Genomic DNA, 22,808 nt, shown 5'->3' on the forward strand with positions numbered 1-22,808 from the left:
TATGTAAAGTAAATCCATCTGGATGTTTGCTGCATCCTATATTATAAACTTGTGATCCCCAACCAGAATGAGTTATAGTGAAGCTGCAGGCAAAATTGTCTCCATATACCACAATCCATTATCCCTGTCAAGTTAATGTTCCATGTTGAGCCATATGGCGTGGGTACACACTCAACAAAGGAAATTCCTTAAACTTGTTATAATCAGCACTTACAGTCATCCAAAAAAACTGACATAAACAGCTTTATTGTGTTTTGTGCATTTCAGATGATATCCATGACAAAAAGAGGAAGCTTCAGGGGGAGGGGAGGAAAAAAAAAGAAAAAAAAAAAGAAAAAAAAAGAGGGAGGAGGCAGCAAAGTTGCAATAATAAAAAGGGAGGGGAAGAGACAGACACTGTACATTTCATAATTACACAATTTTCCTTAGCAAGTGATTTTCAATTACAATAAAGCTCAAGACTCCTGACACTGATACAGTGTGCCAGATTAAGAAGAGACAAAAAAACCCCAAAAGCCCTATATCAATACTTCATTTTCAATGCAAATAAGATATTCTATAGTTTCAAAGTGCCTGACTCATGCAAAAGATTATCAATTTAAAAAAAAAAAAAAAAAGTGAATAATTTTCAGTTTTCCTGACTTTGAAAAGAAGGTTTGCCTTCAGTTGTTATACAATTATCAAGAATTTAACAATCCTTCATTAGCAATATGGCAATTTAAGTAAATATCTTTCTATGCATTAAGTGTAGGTCACAGATGAATTAAGGACTCCCAGAAGCCTCTGCTACCTGGCACAACCCATCACATCAAGCCTAAGTCAAGGTACAAGTAGAGCAGAACTTCATTCCAGCCCCCGCAGTGACAACAATAAAACGCTGAGAAAACACACTATCAAATACTGAACTCAGCATCAATTTCTGTTAATTACAGCCTTGTCAGCAACGTGATTATTCAAACAGCTCATGCAAATGTTAATGAGTCCTTATTTGCATATTTATTTTTTCCTTTGTTGAAATGTCATTGATTATTACATTCTACAATGATGAATGCTGCTGATGATGTGCTCTGATATGTAATTAGTCATTAAGTGGAATGAATAGATCAATTATGAAAAAGGAGTGAGATTAAGAAATATCAAACAAGACCGCCCAATGTAACCATAGAATTTTTTTTAAAGGAACTAAAATAATTTCTTGGCATTTAAAGTGCAACATCAGTAGTTTTCAATAAATAAACTACTACTTTCCTGAGGTTAAATAAGATCTTCCACATGCACTGCTACTTGGGTAATCTAATTACAATAGCAGAGCGCTTTTGTAAAATCAGTACGAAATCTGCAGTGCCACATAGGTTTTGGGGTTCGGTCGCTGTATCCTGTCCCTCCTCCAGTTTGGTTTTTTTTTAGAAAAGCTGCTCATGATCCCCCCAGCTCTGATCTCTGAGCAGGACTGAGAGCAGCGCTTGCAGCAGCCCCACTTTGTTCACAAGGCGAAGGCGAGCGCTGCCTTTTGCGACCGCCTGCTCCGACTCCCCAGCCAGCACTCGCGGCTTGCGGATGGAGGGGAAATGGGAGAGAAGAGGAAGGAAGGAAAAAAAAAAAAAAACCTAACAAAAAAAACACATTACTGCAGACCAGATGGGAACATTCCACATGACCAAACCAATCAATCACCTCGGTGGGGCGCAGGTGCAACACAGCCGTGTAGCAACACACCATTTCACAGTCTATCGGGCACAAACACATGGTCACCAATCAATGGCACCCCCAGGACCTGGGGGGGAGGCTCTCTCGAGCCTTACTGGTCCATGCCTGATGACTTCATAATCACACATCATTTCATTCACTGGAGGATACAAACCAGCATTCTAATAACCTTCCCCCGAAACCGGTCATGTTGTGCATATTAATAGAGTGCCGGGTAGAGCTCAACCACCGGCTCCACGCTGCAATTCGAGCAGAGCCTACAAGAAGGAAACAACCTGAAGCTAAGAACTTCTGCCCGAGGAAGGAGTCGGCTCAGACCCAGATCAATGGCGACATTATTCATTTTGCCAAAATAAACTCTGCACAACGCTCGCACCTTTCACCAAGCGACCCTTGAACAATAGCAAGCAAGCAGAGATAAAGGACAAAGCAGGATGAAAAATCAATGAAAGAACGTGCTGCTGGACCTGGTGATATGCGAGACAAAATTCTGAAACAAACAGGAACACCGGTAACAGCAACAAAAAAAGAAAAACTATTTTAAAATTATTTATATGCTTATCAATGCTCTCAGGGAAATAAATAATTTTATTTCTTTTAGGCCAAGTATCACAGATTAGTCTTTAAACAAGCAGATAAAAAAGTACACAATGCGATGTGGTCCCAACACACCAAGACTTGGATCAGAGCACTAGCTGCCTTTGACTAGTTTGCAAAAAAGGTCAATTGTAAATGTTAATTTATGTTTGTGTTATTGATGACTCAGGAGTATAATAAACATTATGGACGTAAGGATATAGTGACATTTTTGCCAGAGCATACAACTATACTATAACTATACTGTTAAGTATTTGCACTGTTAAAAAGATACTCGGGAAACAAATGCGATGAGGAGTACATCTTCTCTTGGAATTACATTATGCCTTGGGGCCAAAAGTCAAATGAGTTGCAACTGAAGTGTAAAAGACTAAACAAACTACTAATACACACATACAATGTTTAGAATGCTCTAAGTGCCCAGGTAGGTAGGACTCCACCATTTTGTACCAAAGAGCTTAGTTTTATTTATGTATTTCTTAAACTGATTATATAAGGAGCAGACACCTCTAAATTTTACAGTTAAAAATTATGCAAATGTAGCATCTACTGAACCAACTCAGTTTTGCTTTTGAGCATAAATCGCTGAGAACTTGGAAAAATAAGTATGTAGGCATTATAAGAGTATAGTTTTTAGGCTGCACTCTGAAGCAGTACATGTTGCTTTAGGTCGATGGCAATTCCTCCTAGCCTATCTGGGAGGCTACACAAAGGAACTACAGCATAATTTAATTCATTAATACAAAGAGGAGGGAAAATAATGTCAGAAGCAAAAAGCACACTTTTTTTTCTAGTTAGCATCCAGATAATTAGGTGCTGCAGGCCTTCTAATCTTCTTTCCTTGACTTCCTCCCTTCCCTATTACAAAGATCTCAAGGAAACTTACAGAAGTATTTATATTTTGCTAACAGAGCCACAAGACCAAATCCAAGTCCTGTAATCCAAAAACTACACACAATAAAAAGGTGGCACACTTGGTGTTAGACAGAAGAGCATGGAAGGGTTAAAGAATAAACATGAGAATTATCAAAGGAATACTCACATCCTTTTGCAAAATTATGTTGGCCAGCAGCAGAGGAAGTGTTCTCCCTCATTAGAATACAAAAATCATTAATCAATAAATTATTAAATTAAGGGCCTGATGACTGGTACTATTCTGGGCACTTACAGAATGCTAATTACTGCAGTGTTTGGGGAATATACAGTGTTAAAATCAGAATTTCTTCTTTAATAAGATCCATTTTTTAGATTAAATTTAGCTCCTTTTATTTTGAAAGCTCTTGAAAAGGAATGAAAATGTCATATAATGAATTAAGTACTAATATTCACTACACTTCATATGCAACACTGGCTATGCTACAGACTTGACATCTCTTAAGAGCCAAAAAAACTAACAGCTGGTGACATCCCAAATGGAAAGTGCTGGGAGGAGTTTGGCAAAGAATCTTGTCCAAAATCAAAGTGCCTCAGTACAGCTTACCTTTACCTGGAAACAAGAAGCAAGATAGAGAACAAGGGGACAGCTCATGTCTCCAGGTCCATCTGAGCATCTGTGCTAAAATTCCGTCTGAGTGAAGCCAAAAGCCCAGGGAACTCTGCTGGGCAGCATGAACCAGCCACTAAACCTCTTCTGGTCCTCAGAAGACAAAACCCAGCCTCTCATTGACCAGGACAGAAAAGCAATGGGGCTTTGCTTGCACTTGCTTGTGACATAATTACACCTTAAAAAGGCTCAGCTTTCATGGGAACTAGAGCACAGTAGGATTAAGATTTATCAAAGAAACAAAATAAAGGGTATTCCGAGATGGCAAAAGGTGGTACTGCTTGTGAGCAGGGGATTTCTACAAAAAACAGGATGAAATGCACCAGACACACACTTCAGTGAACTTCTGAGAAGAGTTCTAAAAAGTGCATGGCACAGGTATCAGGGACCTAATTATTTTATAAGTTACATAGGCCGGAAGGACATCAAGATGAACATTAACAGATTTTAATCAGTTTGTTGAAATCAGTGAAGGAATCATGACAACAGTAGCACAAATTTTAATCCATAAAGGAGACAATACCTAATTCCTGAAGCATTTTCTACAGCAAAGGACTCCATTGAAGATTTACTTATATTACAATTCTCATCCCCAAAATATACAGAAGCAAAGTTATCAATAAAACACTATACATAATTCACAAGTACATAGTGTATAAATTAGCAAATTTATCTTGCAAAAAGTAGCTTTGATTGATTCAGTCACTAAAAATTAGACAACCACCACTGTTTGGAAAGAGGAAGTTAGAAGTTAATGAGTTAAGTTATAAAAAAACCAAAACAACCTCATCTTATCAGTGCATTATCTTGAAATGGATTTCTGTAAGAACTACTCGCAGCATGAAAAATAAAGCAAAATTAATATTTACAATAAACATAAGCAAGAATGTGTTAAAGCTTATGACAGTTGATAGCTAAGACTGAAAGAGTTTTGTAATCTCTTGAGTGAAAATGGTTAAATGACAGGAAGGCAATGCAAATGTTACCCTAACAAGAGACACACATTTGCCCAATATTAAAAGAAGCCTTAAAAAATTCACTCAATGAATGAAATTAAAACCAAAAGCACAGCTCAAATTAGGACTATACTTCCCTCCACAAAAGTAATTCTTATAAGCATTCAAATCCAAAGAAAATCTTAAGTGCTACTAAGAATTTTCTTTAACTACTACAGAAACAGTCAAACCCAGCTACAGTGAATGTTTTAAAGTTTAGATACTGCCTAACTGCTCCCTTCTATCTAATCAACTATAGTGACGCTACTCAGCTTTATCCAGGGTCAACAAAAATGATTCATTTTGTGTTCTGCCTAACTGGACTCCTTATGATCAGCTGTTAGCGTCAAGCTGTCTGATTTCCATTCAGGCTTCACAGCTGGATTCATCATAAAAAAAAGAATATTAAACCTTGGGCAAGCATAGCTGGCTTTGACTTCCAAATAAGCATTTTTCTAACTAATCATGATGTACTTTCAGGTATTAAAAAAGACATTCATTCCAATACAATTTTTTCACTGTGACGCAGACTTCAACTATTGAAGAGCTGAAAATGTAAGGAAGCTAACAAACCCAAAATCTTTAATAAGAAAAAGAGAAAAAGGACCAAGAATTTATCTTCTACAGGTAAAAATCTCCTTGCAAAGAAGGGTCAGAAGAGCATAGAGGCTGAGGGTGGGCTTGTTTTCACTTTCTTAAAAAAAGCAATGAGGAATATTTTGGGCACTTTTTTCAGTAGTTACTGAGCTGGTTCTTAAAGAGTTGGTATCTTTTATATTTTCAACAAAAAGGATTTCTAAGTTATGATAGAGAGAATGTACATACTGTTCAGAGCTGTTTTGTATTTAAAGTATGTTCTTGGTAGTGAAAATATCTTCTGCAAGATGGATAGTTATTTAGAAAAAATAATATCCACAGGGGGAAAAAAGGAAGTCTGTGGATTTATTTTTTTTTTTTTAAATTTATATTTGTCTTCCAAAAAAGAAAGTAGATGAGCAGTTCTCCCATCAATGCTTATTTAAGCAAATATTTGAAAAGGGTCAACAGGACAGAAGGGAGAAAGAAGGCATAAGTAAGAAAAGGTGGTTCTTTGTACAACTGCAAAAGATGAAATATGCCATCTAATAGTTGGTAGTTACATTGCCACCCCGTTTTAAAATCACTGCTGAGGTCTGCTCATGAATTTTCTCCGGGGGAAGGAGTAGAGCAGGCAAAGGGCCACATCCTTCTCACAACAACAGACCTTGAACAGGCTACAAAGGGAGTTAGGGACTCCACTGATCACAGAGGGAGAACACAGGAATACATACTATCATAAAGACACCAAAGGCAAAAAGGCAGGAAGTATAAGAATATAAATAATTATTAATACTTTTCTTTAAAAAAAAAAGCTAAAAATAAAATTTACCTGCTGTAATTTGCCACTTCCTGTGTCTTGCTGTTGATATATTACTTATACAGATTTGTCAAAACGAAGTGTGTAATGCATGTTGTTTTAGCCCACTGAATATGAAATATGAACCAGATACGAATTTAAGTCTACCTACCACAAATTTTGAACTTTTTAAAAAGAAAGAATTGCTTTTTAAATCCTAAAAACATCTAAAACATATATATTTTAAATGTTCTTCCTGGAGTTGTCTCCCAATCTCCCCACCACAAATTTATGGACCTCTGAAAGGAAACAGTCAATCAGATACCTGTTCAATATCTTGAAACTTCATGTTTTATTACACCAGCTGCCACTAATCCTGTCTCACAGGCCAATACAACCACACAATGTATCCAAAGAGGAACACAATCAGGAAAGTCATGAAACACATAACACACACTGGTTTATTGGAAATATTAAAAAAAATAAAAAATAAAGAAAGGGAAAATCTAGGAAAACACATCTTGGATGGTGTCCTGAAGTTACAATCATTTGACATGATTCTTGTGACAAATTACATTAAAAAAATAAATTCAAACAAAATAAGTGCAAGGCAATATTAAAGCTAAACTACTTCTCCGCATATGACCCCTTTTATTATGTACAGACAGAAATAAAATGTGAAAAAGTTTGGATTTAGTACTTTACAAACTGGTCACAGCACAGTTAGCTCAGATGGCCAGTTGAACAGAACATCCTTAGGGAGACAGAGCCACCCCAGAGGCTTTGTGGGCAGAAAATCTTTAGGCAAAGTGATTCATCATGTGTGGCAAGACAACTGTGACATCTAAAGATTCTTGCCTTGAGCAGCATGGTACATGCTACAAGGGATCAAGCATTCTGAAAACATCCACACATCTCAGAAGCTTCAGTAAAAAGGACATGTTCCAAATAACAAAATGCTGGGCACTAAAAATGTGTATGTGAATTTGCTTTGTGCAGTGGAAAACTGCAAAATTCCCCTTCAAGGCATGCTGTTGACCTAACACAGAAGCAAGCAAATTTTTACTAATTTTGCATTCAAACTATTTCAGGTCTAATTTTATCATCTGGCTCATATTCCTTCCTCCAATGTAACTAAGCTTTAATCCTGTTTTGCTGTCTTTTAGAAGTTGGCCATCAATAAATTATTATTTTCCACTTGAAAATATATTTTCCTATATTGGTTTTTATTATTCTCTTGCCCATTCACCACAACTTCTAGCATTTCTAACAGAGTATCAGTGAATGCATTACTATACCTCATTGCAATATGAAGTTTTCATCTTCCAAATGAAGATGAATAATCTGTCCTGTGAATGGGAAAATTTACACTACTACACAGTGCCCCTGTTCAGAACCTGCACTTAAAGACCTCTTAGAAGATGCCAATTTTGAGGATACAAATGTCTCACAAACAAACAAAAAGACACATGTTGGAGAAAGATTCCTCTACCATGGTGTCCCACCAATAGCACTGGCCACTAACAGGTGCACAGAGAAAGAACCACAAGATCCCAGAGAGAATGTGCAAAAAATGACATGGTCTGGACTTCCAACTGTTAGGCATTATAGCCATGTAATACATGGCAAGTAACAGAGCAAAAGCAGTTTTAGAATTTACCTTTTCTTTATATTTAAGATGAAGGAAACAAAAAGAAAATAAATCTTTACTAAGAGCAACACATCTCACAAAACCACATAAGAATGGTCTTTTCTTAAGAGAGTTAAACTAAGTCAACAGACCAAGGCAGACAGACAAGCCAGGTAAAGACAGGAAAAATCCCAAAGTGCACGTATGAAGGTGTTCAGGTGGAACAGTGTACTGATCCAGTGCATTCAAGGGACAAAAATATGAGTTTAACCACAAAGTAAGACTACAGTAAAATTATACTCTACAGATTTGAGGATGGATGATTCTGTTAATTATTTTAGTGTAAATTAAAGTTTACCTTATTTCCTACCTCAGAGGCTTCAGCATTTTTTGAAGAAAATAAACTGGACCAATGACACAATCGCATTGCATTAACATACAAAAAAGCAACATAGAAGAACCATCAAGATAGTAGGAGAGACCACTAGAAGGGCAATGGCAACTTTAAAAACACAGCTTCCAGTTCAATAGCAGTGCTGAAACTGATTATCAAGGGAGCAACAATGCTCGAGAGCGCAGGTTAAAAGAAGAAAAAAAGTAACTGGGGCCTGGATAACATTTTCTCCTGATGAATCACTGCCTTTCCATTTGGTGTTTTATTTCACATTGGTTTACTGGCATTTGCACTATGTCTCTATCATGAGACCAAGCTGTGTCTGAGCTGGGGAGAGAGGGGGAGGCACATGAAACAGAAACTGTGAGGCACACAGTAACAGGGAAGCATTCCTCCTTCATATTGGAGAATGTCAATTCTCCAAGCCAGCTAAATGCAGTACCTTGAGCTCAAGGCATTTGGGCTCTAGATTTTATACTATGAGGGCAAAATGAGATAAATCAATGCCAAAAATATTATATATTTAAAAAGTACTATTTAGCTTTACTCTGTTCTAAATAAATAGCTGAAAGCCCGCTGTTTATTGTCTATACATACATAAACTATCCTAGATAAAAGGGTTACCAACTGGAGAAACACATGGGCTTTTTCCTCCTGCCAACAAACTATACTCTTTTTTGTAGTTCGAAACTCTGCAACTGAACCAACTAAACCCAATAGTATTTTTCTACTGGCCCCTCTTTGTTTATCCTGCTGCTGTCCCTCAATTCCAAAATACTGACGGAACAAATTTATACCTAATTCCTTTATCAGATTTTAAAAGGGTTTGCTTTGGTATTTTTTACCATGTGACTTTTGAACCACATTTCTAGGAAGATACATTTCTAATGTAATAGCAAAAATGTAATTGAAAAAAAGAACATACAAATGTACTGGACAAAACTATTTGTTATAATTGTGCCCAGGGCCGAGTGCCAGATAGCTGTCAAACAAAGGAACAAAATCATACAGTTGTTTGGCACTCAAGGCTGAAATCATTGTGAAACATGCACTGTTTATAAATTGTCACTGATGAATAAAAGCAGTGAACAAAAAAAATTTTAAAATGCAGCCAAGCCTCAGAAAGACAAGGCAATCATGGCTCCTCCTCCCACCACTCTGTAATCAAACAAAACAAAATAACCCTCAAGTCCCCACTATGCTGGGCAAGAACACTGCAGCGGTGCAAGGTAAACACAGCGACACATGAACAGGTGACTTCAGGCCGTGCTCCCACAGCTCAACCTCCAAAGTCCCCAGCTATGTCAGAAGATTCAGACACACACAAAAAAAGGCATGGGGATTTCTCAGCTTTGTTATACCTAAAGTAATTTTTAAACATTATGCATTTAAGCAGTGCTAGCGGCATTTATCTTAAGCTTAAAAATATCAATCCCAGATGATGTAAAGAAACATTGTTTCAGTGATGGTAAAATATATTAGCTTATCTTTCACCATAGAACACAGCACTGCTGGAAAAAAAAAAAATCACCTCACCTATCATTAAGAAGAAAGACCTAATTCATGCCAGGTGAAAGCATGACATTTCTCTAAATATAAAGTAAAAAATGTATCCTGGAAAATAAGCAAGAGCTCGGTTTCTGGTCTAGGATATCCATACCAACTCCAGTACCTTTCAAACTTGAAGCTGTACAATAAATGCAGCATATCCAGAAGGAAATAAAATCTCTTCCAAAATTAAAGCAAAAAGAACTTACAGATATGGGAGAGAAGTTGTCATTTTTTTGACTGATAGGTAGAGTATTAAGGTGTGTTAAATGTTTTCTACAGTATAAAACACATAGGAGATTCTTCAAACTCCTTTGGAGTCAGAATTACATGAACAGAAGATTCTCTACAATATTTCATGATGCAATGCAACTTTTAAGGCAGGTAAGGCATAATTTAAGAAATATGTCTCTGTACAGAGTTTAGTTTTTTAAATTTTGATTCTAGGTCAATCAGTTTAAGCTGGGAAGTACCTCAAGGCTTCAAATTACTATATAAATAAATTAAATCTGAGTTGACAGCTTGTAATGGACTTGCAATATGTGAAATAAATAAATGATGTAATAGGAAAGAAATTAATTCAGTCAGAAACAGAAGTGTTATTTATCACATCAAAATAGTACGAAAAACTTCTCTTTGCTCCTACCATGGAGCAAACATACTTAAAACTGCAGTATCCTGATAAGGAGCAAACAAGTACATTCCTTCCTATCACTGCAGAACATTTTTTAAACATGATACAAGTTTATTTATGATGCAGTCATGCACTTAGGTATTCAACGCAGACCCCAGGGATCAGCCTTGAAGCTTACAAGACTGTTAACAAGTCACACATTACTCTCAAGACTTCTGCTTTCTACGTCCCATTGTATAAGAGGAAGACATTGCAAGGTGCCTTATTTGCATTGCACATATCCAAAGTGCCAGGATTGATCCCTATTACAATAGGAAATAAATTAAAATTTCACTGCACTTATTGTGACGATAGCACTAGTTTTGCACATGGTCTATACAATTCCAATTTGAATTTACACATTGTACATTTATATATTTTATTGCCTTTGGTTCCCTACTACCTTTAAGCCTCGAGGCCACACCTTGCCAGTTTTACAAAAAAAAGTAAAATCAACCAACTAATCTCAATAGGAGCCACCGTGCTTCTTCCTCATTCCCACTTCAATGAACCTTTTTTATTTCATCTCTCAATTTAAGGCTATCACATAAATTATGCATCAACTCTCCCTCGTATTTCATTTTCAAATGGAGGACACATGCGAGCACCTTCCAAAAAAACCCCAACCAAGCAGCACCCTCCCTCCACCAAATGCCATCCTGGTGAAGCTTCCACACACACTATTTTTCCAAGTGACCCTCCATGGGGATACCAAGGAAATAACTCCATAGAGTTTACATCTGACTTCCCAATTTACACACATGCATCAGAATCTGCACACCTGACAATGCTGACAGCCTCCAGGAAAAAACATTAAAAGCCACCAACCAAGAAAGCCTCTCAAATAAAGCAAGACATAACCATCTCTTAACAGAATGAGACCAGTTCCTCTGCTCTTTGCACTTTTCTGTTACATCAAAGTCTTTCATCCACTTTTCTGAAACAAAACTTTGGTGCAGTATTACATTGAAGCAAAAGTGTCCAGACATTATTGCCAAAATCAAATTTAAAAATTTTGTTTTCTTTTAACAATACTTGTCCCATTCATCTATTATGTAGCTGAAGCACCACACAACTACAGTATCTTACAGCTCTATGGAAAATGCAGCAGCTGCTCAGGCAATTAAAAAAACCATAGTATTAGAGGTCCAATACCCCCATGCACCTGAAAAATAAAACCATGTCTTTTATTTTCATCTGGTTTGTTTTCTCCTCCGAGATGTCTGTTATCTAAACAAAGTCAGGTTTCCAGCAGCAACAAACATTTGACTCACTAAAACCCAATCTCTAAAGAAAACTATTAGCAACTTTGAATCATATTAATGCAAATACTATAATGCCCCAAATCACAAAAGCCACTTGTTTTGGCACGAGCAGCCTAGTTAGAACATTTTGGTTGATCAGTTCAGAATTTAATCACTGGATACAGGCTGCTGCATTTATTAAAAACTGGACCTCTAACAACTCACAGGCTATAGCTACATGCATACAAGAATGAAAAAAAATTAATGGAATGAAATAGAGATTAAGTAAATGATTTTTATGCACCTGGCGATAAGCAAACATCTTTATTACAAAACAAAGACAAGCCATGAAAAATTACAAAATTATCTTTTAATCACCAGTGAGCTTTCTACAGCCTCCTATTTGAACAGGGTAATAGTTATTATGTAGATCCCTAAGCAACTGCCTCATGGGGAAGTTACATCACCAGTATGGGAAAGAATCACCCCCTCCTCCCTAGAAGGGAGCTTGGCGCCTTCAGACAGACTCAAATTTAAAATCCTACAGCTTCACCCAGCTGATCCCATCCACTGGAACACATCTACAAGTGCCCAGGGATGGCAGGAACCACAGGAGAGAAATATGCCCTTTCAGCATTTCATGCACTGATGAGCCTTGTAACAGATAAACATACCCTGCAGCAGCTAAACTGACATGTTATAACAAAGAGGAAATACAAGACTTAAAAATTTCATCAGATTACTATTTATTCCCCTTTTCAGAGGCAGAGTACACTGTGAATAAATCAACACTCAAATGTATCAGACTGCATTAACTAAAACCCAAGCTTGGCAGAACAAATTTTATCAGAACTAAAATATTTCAAAATGTAAAAGCCACAGACTGCATATTTATTCCCAGACTGGCAATTCAAAAGTACTTAGGATGACAAAAAAATCTGGGTTCAAGCGTGAGACCATTTTGAAGAAGGCAACATTTCATCTTCTTCCAGCACAATTAGCACTAGGTTCTGGTTTTTTCCTCCCGTTTGTGCACGGTGCAAGCACCACCACTGTCCATGGAGCAGCAGAGCTGCAAGTTCTGCCTGTGGGACACACTGCACACTGTAAGATACCCGTGGCACTGATAGCATCCAGTGAGAAGGAATCATCACCTCTTCCTAGCACAATGTTTAATTGTACAGCTTGATGGGTTCTCAAGTACAAATTTATTCACTTGCTTACTTGACAGAAAGCAAACCTTTCTGGTTTCTTCCTTGAACCACAGCACTGCAGACTAAGCCTGCGGACAACTCCACCACCGATCCGGAGATACAAGAGCCGTGTGAACGCGCGCGGTACTCCGGAACGGTTGAGGATGAAGCGCCTCAAGGCTCCGGCGCAGTCCTGATCACCGAAGGGAGGGGGGAATGCCCTCCTCAGCTCCCTGTGCCCGGGGCTGCCGCAGCCAGGGAACGCCGGGCACGGGGGAGGCGGGAGGGCGGGCAGGCAGCTGTGCCCACGTACCTACCTGGCTCGGCACACCTGAGCACCACCTGAGGAGCGCTGCCAGGGCCCCTCTGCCACAGCTGCTCACCAGCACAGAGATCAAAGTCTCACGGGGCAGAGAGCACAGGCGGACACCTGCTACGGAATAACGTTACAAAGGACACGAGCCCCCCGCCGCGTGCGGAGAAAGCCTCCATGTATTACCGGAGGTAAAGAAATGTTAGGAAAGCTATTTGATTGAAATATTACCGTAAACAGAAGGGAAAACTAAGCTTAACACACGCTCTTGTGAGCAAAAACCCAAGGGTAAAAATGCCCTGCACTTAGCACTTTCACTAAATGACTGTGTAATTTAATTTCCCAGAAACCCATTAGCTTTCACAAAAGGAAAATTAAGAGCAGATGAGAGCAATTCTTTGGTGTGAGTGGAATTTATTTAATGTAATACCTGGGGAAAAAAAAATAAAAAATGTCTGAAACTGTATGAGCAGATAGAAAGCACGGCAACTCTAGAAAGCTTCAGCCCACGGAGCAGCGGCTGTGTGCTGGCAGTAACCAGTGTGTCAGAGCCCAGGTCTGAGAGCTGCCTCTGCCCAACACACCACGCCAGAGCTGGGACACAGCCAGATGCACAAACACTCCAGAACAAAAGGACTACTAGCATTCAAAACAGAAACAAACAAACAAAAAGGAACCTCAATTTATTTATGGCGGTTTTATATATTCACATGTGAAGTAAATTATTCAAATAATTATCTGGAAGAGATGAAGAAATAAATTAAACCTAAAACGTTACTCTGGGTTTGAAATTTCATTTTAAAACCCAAAATACTACCAAAGTCAAAACAGGCTTTTAGCCAATCTTTATCATATAAAACCAGCATCAATTCAACAGAGTGACATGCCCCAAAAGGAAAAGAAAATCTTAGAAGTGAGCTTAAATGGAAATCTTCCATTTGCCAGATTTATTATATGCAATGATTTGGAAAATGTTAATTATTTAAAAAACATAAACCTATGAGAAACAAGAGAGGCAAGAAGCATTACTGGGGTGAAGCAATGGCAACACTTACATTGGGAAAAGTAGCCATGATGTAGTACATAGAGGTGAGCCGGTAACTTGGCAGTTTTAGCTTTAATAATCCAAACAATAAGTGATTCAATGAAATGCAAACATAATACTGTGAAACTGCACAATACAGTTATGTTAGTGAATGTTAAGGAACTTTTTCAGCATGGGAAGTTGACAGTCTATGGCTTGAGGTGGACTCAGTACCAATACCTCTAAGTATTTATTGTAACTGTGGATGATCTTATGGGTTTTTTACTAGGCAAAAGTAAAAAACTCAACTCAGTAATATTTGACAGATAACTATGCAGAATGTGAAGCTTAGCAGGTAACCTTTTACAATTTTCTTTCCACTTACTGCCCTAAAATGATATAGACCAAAGCACTTGTCATAATCTTTGTTTTGTCACTGTTTTGTCATTTTCTTATTTTAACACTTTCCTCTTTCTTCCTAATGAATTCTCCAAAGGATATAAAATACTCTGTCCCCACCATTCTCCAAGTTAATAACAATGTAACTGCATATAAATTATTTCAGATCCATCTTGCTATTACTCATAACTCTGGAGTTAATTTCCATTGTAATGCCTGGGTTTTTTTTCATGTGTTGAAATATTAATGACTGTAGAAAGCAATTCAAGGAAATCTAACTATTATTTTGGACAAACAGAGGGTCTGCCAACTCCCTGCTTGCATCTGCCCTCTCCCTTCCTAAAAGATAATTAAGACAAGATTCCTAGCAAAAACTATAATGGCATCATTCTTAATGTGCACCATTTTAATAACTATTTACCTTTACTGGTTTCCTATTATTGCCTTCACCATTATAAACTCATTTGATAACAAGATCTCTCCAATTCCAAAATTCTTTTACTGAAGGGTTACTGAGGAAGAAAACTAGCAATTTTCCTGAAGATTAGTTAGATTCTTAACTGAGTACCAATTCAGATGCACTCCTTCTTTTAATTGTATTTTAAAGTTCAAAAGCCTCTCCTTTTACTGAGAATAACCTTTCATAAATTATGGTTTTAAAGGCTTACATCAGCTGTTCAAGAACTGTATCAATATTGGAAGGTTTACAGAGGCTTCACCTATTTACCATGTTGCTTCAAAAAATGCTTCTTCCAATGTTCATCTTTAAAAATACCTACTACTTTAACCAAGCCAACTGGGGTACTTAAATTACAAGTCAAATAATAGATTTTACAATAAAAATTAAGACAGTAATTTCAGTTTGAAAGCTGCACTGCAGAAGCCCAGCCATTCTCAGAAACCTGCACAATCAGGCAATCAAGTCAATAAATGAATAATAACTCTAAAACCAGAAGGCATCCCAATCCAGATATTGATCTCTCAATCATGATTAATACACAAAATCCATTGTGAGTTTCACAGTAACCCAAAGACTAGCTTTGAAAATTCCTGAAATTCAGCTTCCACCCATGAAGCACCTCTCTGCTCCTGCCACCCTTCACACAGTAGTTTCTACCCAGGACATACTTATTAACCCCTGCTACACTGGAACAATAGTGCTAAACATTAAGAGAAAATTCATGGTGTATATAGGTGTAATTTACTCAGAAACCCTGTTTTGCGATGCTGAATGAAAAACCACCCAAGTGACCCAAGTGCATCAAGGACAACCAACAGGAAAGGAAGTTACACTGCAAAAACCCCAACATGTATTACTCTGCTTCCCTTTGCCAGTACTACCTTTGGTTCTTTCATCTATTTATTTCAAACAGGAGAAGACTCAGACTTACCCTTTACATTAACATTATAAATAGTAAAAGGAGCTATATTTTTATTAACAATCTGAATAATTTGTAGCTCTAATTACTGTACCAAGTTTCTACTCCCACCTTGTAAATACCAACTGTTGTGTCTTCTCTGCATGGTCAGTCCCTCCATCCCTTAATGTTGGCCATAAGAAAGCACCATAGCATCACCCAGCAGAAGCTTGTTTGGAAGAGAAGCAAAGCCACCGGGATGCTAACAGAGGCGAGTGTTACAAAATCTCCAGATGATATGAAATAAACTAGTAACTACAACCTGCAGCTGATCTATTGGAGTCAATGAGTAAATGAGGCAGACAATCTAAAATCCTCCTTCTTACATTCAGAATCTCTGGTTTCATTGACAGGTCTTCAAACCCTGTTGCTAGCTCAGAAACACCTAGAGCTCTAAAATGTAACCCAATTAAACTTTAAAGGAACTAATTAAAGAAATAATGAGAAAACAAGGGAATATATTAGAAAGAAAACTTTCAACAAGGAAGCAAGGAAAAATTAGAAAGCTACGGTCCAACCACTGTCTTTTCACTCACTATTGACTAAATTTTTTAATGACTTCTTGTCACATACAACCTTGTGGAACTGTGCAGTTCACAGACGATGAACATGGAGCACAAAAGTTTGGCTGTTATCCTTTCTACCTCTTGTAGACAGGCACACAAAAGAAAGTAATTCCCCCACTTCAAATTTTCAAGACAGACCAACAAAAAACCCTTTAAGCTATATTCAAGAATAATCTGCTTTCTTTCTTCCCAGTAAGTAGTAGTAAAAAAGCTCAGGAGAATAAAGTCCAGGGAACAGTACAACAGAAGATACAATACCACAGGCTTGAAGAGCCCTAGCAAAAACTGACCTCTCCTTGCAAGTGCAGAGTACTAAAAGGCAGCATAATTACAGAGAAAAGAATCTCATATTCTTGTGAATAGTTTTCTAGAATGTAATTAAAAGAGAAGTGTTGAATAAGCAAAGATTATCAAGTCTAAATGGAGCTACAATACCACCAATATATCTTAGCCTGATTTTCTACATATCTCTATGGATACCAAGAGACTATGCTGGTCCCAAGAGGATTCAGTGGTTTTACTCAAAATATAAGTAACAGCCCTTCTTTTTTTATACTACCAAATCAACACGATAATTCTGGAATTCATTAGTGAAGAACACTAACCAATCCAGCATAATAGCTTTACTTCCTCTGCAAAACACTTCAAAAAATATCTAAATGAATATGGAAATGCATCTTTCTGTGGTAAATTGTTCATTATTGAATCATTATCAACTCTTGTTAGACAAAATTTCTCTCTTTTGCAATGTACAAGATCATTAAAATGTTTGAGAGCTCCATCATGAAAGACAGTGGCACTTTATAATCCACTATCTCTTCAGGCAAATATGCTTACGGCTGAACATAATACACAAAACAACAACATCCCCTTGACACACAATTCTTTCTTTTAATGGTACTCTTAAGTGTTGACAGCAATGGTGAAATATGTTGTCACTCTCCCTTCTTCTTTTTTAATAGTTTTTAACTATTTCAGAAATGTATTTCAGTCGTGATAAAATTTTGGGAAGGGACGTATTTCTTAGATCTTGGTTGTGGAACCCCAGATGCTCAATCATTGCTATTAGCTAGTGAGATATTTCCTATAAGCTCATCAAGTTCATGTTCTTTGCCTCCCTCCATCTCCTTTTAAACTCCAAAGACCACAAAATAATGAACCAACACCTTAAATATTGTATGTCTACATCAGCTAATAATATAAATGTGTTCATTCATCCCATGTGTTTATGGGAACATGTCCACAATTTGATAATAAAAAACTCTATAACATCTTTGTCTAAAAAAAACTTCAGAAGAATTATTATTTTTCTTTTCAATAATAGATAAAGAAACTATAAACACAGATAGTAGCACCACACAGAAAGGTACTACTCTATGTTTTCATGTAGCTTTCATCATTCCTCTCTCCAAACTTTCACCATCAATTAAAATACAGTACAAAAATTAATGATGGGAAGGTGTAATATACAAAGCTGCATCCTATACAGTAACATAAGTAAAATGAACACAATTTTTTGTTATGATAAGCCAAAAACCACAAGTGGAATACTTTTAAGGACTTTTAGAGTTCTCATGTGAACATATCTTAGAGATATATACTGAAAGCTTTCTGTAATTCTTGGCTGCATATAGAAGGAAATGAAGTACTTTTGCTTCAAGAAAATAAAATCCCTAAGAACTCTTAGCCACAAAGCTTTACAAAACTATTTCAGTTCTCAGCTGCTTTGGGTGACTGACACATACATATCTTGCAGTTTGTTAATCCTCTCTACAAAATCATCTAAATGGAGGCTTCTTCTCAAATCTGTATTAATGATGTAATTCTATTATGTCTAATAGAATTGTCTATTCAATAAAAATGAAATGTCTAGAAGATTATTTTTTCCATATATTTAAAGGCATATATTGTTTAGAAATTGGATGGTTTAAATTAAAAACATGAGCAATTAATTTGCCATTGGTAATATGAATTAAAAAAAAAAAAATCAAACTTTGCTATATATTTTTGTAAAAGAAAATCAGTATCAGATACAAAACCTAGAGACATTCCATACATGCTACTGAACGAAATACTGGAGAAGCAATTGAAGTAACTGGTCTTTTTAGCTTTCTGCTACAAAAGAAAAAATACATTTGAAACAGTATTTGGAGCAAGTCTACTTTGCATTATCAAAATAACTGCTACATTTTAGCTTGGCTGTCTTCAGTTAGAAGAGTCATTGACCAATTGACATGTCTTCTCTCTAATCAAAGTCTACAGAGATGGGCATTTTAAAATTGCCTGTTTTCAGCTTCGTACATGAAGCTTAAACAAAATTCTGTTTTCAGCAATAGATGAGCTTTGTCTGTCAGTGTTTCAGAGAACATTAAAGTAGTAAACAAAGACTGAGCAAAGTAGAAAGATTTCCAAAAGAAATTGCAGACCACCAGGATTTGGATTTAGGTAATCCACTTAGATTACCATGGCTATGTCTTAAAAGGACAATACTGAGATCACAAAATAGGTCATGTCTACAAGATGGGGAATACAGAAGTGAAACAATGTGAAATTTACAAATTCAGAACAAATATTCAGAGTCATCCTGAAATCTAAGATACAAAATGAAAATGGTCCCAAGACCAAGTATTACCAAATTAAATATTTTGAAATCAACAGTTTTATGCTCCAAACTGGAACACACAAAAGAAGATTTTTCAACCAATGCCATCAACACATTAACATGTTTCAGGTAACACAAAGTTCAGGCACTGAAAGCAAGCTTTTGATACCTAAGGCCACAGTAGAATACACCATTTGCTTGCTTTTTTTCCACTTTCAAAAAGCAGGAAATGTTTAACAGGTCTGGAAGCAGGAGTTTCCATCTATTTCTTAGAAGTGACAGAGTTTCTAATACAACAAATATCAAAGAAATTAGAAAATTAAAAATAAGAAGCAAGCCCCCAAATTATTACCTGAAGGGAAGCCTACAGTTGATAGGCAGATAGTTCAAGAATTGCATGCCAGAAAAAAAGTATTTTAAAATGTAGAAATTAAAAATTGCTATAAACGCCTTCTCAAACAAAATTAAGGAAAAGTAATCTTTAAAATAACTTCAAATTTACATCAAATCAAAATGTATCAGCTTTCTAGATCAACTTAAGAAAATTTTGGTATTTTCTTCTTCTAAAACGTCTGGATAACGGCCTTTATGAGAAACTCATACAACATTAAAAGATTTGAATAGGAAAGTCAGTGTTGCTATGAGAAACAGAGCAACTTCCAGATGCTTGACATGTCAGGCCTAGACAAGAGAATGAAAAATGTCTCTTTCTGACCAAAGAGGCTTTGAGGGGATACTCGTAAAGAATTACCTACTTACCCATCAGATTTGAGTTCATGAAAGGTGTCGGGGACAATCCTTCATGAGGCCCTAATCGACTGTCATTCAAGTGATCACTGTAATGAGGACTGTCTGCAAAACCCTAGAGAAAAAAAGACCAGAGTATTAAACAGATTATTTGGCAGCCCTGCTAATTGAGTGTAATGACACTTTCCTAATTAAATGTGCAGAGTCACAATTGGTCATTAATCACAAAAGTTGGCTTTCAGGTCTATCTCACAGAAATTACTCTCTGCCCACATATTACTTTCTCCCCATCAAAAAGAAACCACATATTTTCTTAATAAGCTGTGTCCTCATGGACAAGATTTCTAAAAATTTAATAATACAGAGATATTTTGATATTTGAATCCTCTTAGTGTTAAATCACTAACCACAGAGAGTAAAATTAGTCTGAAGAACTTGCAACTGGGTTTATTTTTTTCCCCCTAAGCTTTCTGTTTGCATTAATAAAATACAGTGTAAAGTTCAGGAAGAGTCACTGATGTTAAGGAAAAAAATGTTGGTGCAGATGAGAAGAACAAATTCTATTTCTTCTTGCAGCCTGCTATTAATGTTACAGATTAATAGGCATTTTGACATTATCACATTACTAACCAGCATAGCTCACTGACAAAAGGTTTACTTCCATATAGTGATTAAATAAACAACTTTGTCATCTCATTTGCAAACAAGCACTGAAACACTTTTTTGCATTTTTCTACCATTAGCACAGCCAGCTTTGGAGACTTGGGGCAGCCCTTACACAGGTCAGGAAACACTGGCTTATTGAAGGCTTACACCAAAGGCAGAGGAGATGGAAAACAAAGCAGTCCTTGGCTGTACGTATTCTTTAATTAACCCAGTTACATGAAGCCCTCCTCAGGACATTTCAAAATCCCGTCAGCTTTTCTGTATAAAGGTATGAATATGCCATTTGCCCTTCAGAATTACCAAATGCACACTGAATCGCTTATTCTGTACCAAAATATGAAAGACCTAGCACTCAAAATTGTACTTCCTTTGTAGCCAAAGTTTTGAAAAACATTGTGTAAACCTTATCTCACAATTCACACTTAGTCACTTCTCATTCAGAAACCTAAAGCTCAGGCCTAATTAAGGGAGGAGGGAAAACTGTTCACAGCTACCAGAAATGATCCCAAGTGCCCTGGGACTATAAAATCATCAATCACTGAACATTTATCATTTCTCCAGACCGCAGGCTCACGTTCAAGACAACATTAATGGGGCTGGAACAGGCCTCCCTATCTTTGCAGGCGTGCTGTCAGTTCTACCAAAGGGCTGCTAACTCAGGGCTACAGAACTGTCACAGCACTGCCGCTGCTTATGGATGCGTGGCACACTCCTGCTGCTGTTCGGCTGCACAGCAATCTTCCGGGAGACCCAACTCCCCACTGCATCTTTGGCTGACTTTATCTGCTTCAGAATCGGCGATACACTTGTGATAGGCATTCAGAAACAATCTTAGTGACATTTACAACTTGGTTATGACCACAAGGGTGTCCTCTGGAAAGCGTGACCTAGCCCCGTCTGTCAGACAAGCAGCGTGGAACAGCAGCTGCTGAGGAAATGGAGTGGCTCCTAGCTAAGGTCACCACATGTGGTTTATTTTTATGCTGAAATGAAACAAGAAAGAGATTAAATCTGCTGAATAAAGAAACAAACATTTGCAAATACAGGACCAAAAACAAAGCTCCTAAGTAGGTAGCTTTATATTTGTGTCTCTGCTTTTGCTCCTTATTGTGGTTGTTTTTTTAAAACCTTTTTCCCTAAGACTTCATCTATACAATTTTTAAAAGAAAGAAACTATAAAGGACACTGTCAGTGATAAAAGAGGATCCATATCTCAGACATTCAGCAAGTGGTGCCCAAATGAGGGCCAGAAATTTTTAAGACATCTTTATTTACAGAGTAAATAAGATAATTATTGAAAATACAACATGGGTAAGACTCATTTCATACACAGTTGCACATCATGCAACACAATCTACCTAATACACAGGATTCTTAATGGTCCTCCCCATGTTAATATTACATACCCCCCTCACAAAAGAGAAGAATTGGAGAATTGGGTGGGTGTTTTATACAAAAAGGAATATTCTTCCTTCTATAATCAAAATTCCTTCAAAGAATACTTGATGTCATGTTCTTTTCATATACCCTCTAAATTTCCCAAAATGCACTTGCAATCAATTACCACAGCATCCAAGATGTACTTCTACATGACCAGACAAATTAACTACTTCATCTACCTGGAAAATAGTTAGGGTTATCCTTCACAACACCAAAACACTTGGTATACATGGTGAAAATGTACTAAGGGATATGCAAGCCCTTTAAGTAGAATTGGTCTTTTCTGGACTTTAATGCAATTCCTAAAATTAATTGTATCAGGCATTTTAATATTTACCACTAGAGAATTCACACTTGTGCAATTGTAACCTATGGCTTCACCTACAGTGAGCCAATGTAAAGGGGTCTTACCTTGGCCACCATGCCTGACACCAATTATTCAGACTCAGTTATTCGGATTCAGTTATGGATTATCAACTCAGGCCACAGAGTTTTGTTTGGGATTAGAAACCCTGGACTGATTACTACATATAATTTACCCACACTAAATGAATACAAAAGAACCACAAACACATGCAGTTTTGATTTAACAACTTTTGCACTTCAGAAAAGCAAATTAAGAAAAATCAGAAGAGCTCTAAGGACAGTGATTTAAATCACACAGTTTTTTCAGAGCATTCTTCACATTTAAGCTGTACGTCAAATGAAATGCATTCCTGATACCATTCCTTGCT

General features: G+C 37.0%; 1 protein-coding gene across 7 annotated transcripts in view; it reads right to left on the reverse strand.

Moving 5' to 3' along the window:
* Positions 1 to 22,808, reverse strand: part of TCF12 (transcription factor 12) — a 159,592-nt gene that overhangs the window by 85,580 nt on the left and 51,204 nt on the right. For all 7 annotated transcript variants that reach the window (XM_015638553.3, XM_015638554.3, XM_015638552.3 and 4 more), the window contains one exon: positions 19,981 to 20,083. In XM_015638553.3, the coding sequence (XP_015494039.1) occupies positions 19,981 to 20,083 (103 nt within the window). The remainder of the gene's footprint in view (positions 1 to 19,980; positions 20,084 to 22,808) is intronic.

The sequence above is a fragment of the Parus major genome, chromosome 10, assembly GCF_001522545.3.
Source record: "Parus major isolate Abel chromosome 10, Parus_major1.1, whole genome shotgun sequence".
Taxonomy (NCBI): Eukaryota; Metazoa; Chordata; class Aves; order Passeriformes; family Paridae; genus Parus; species Parus major.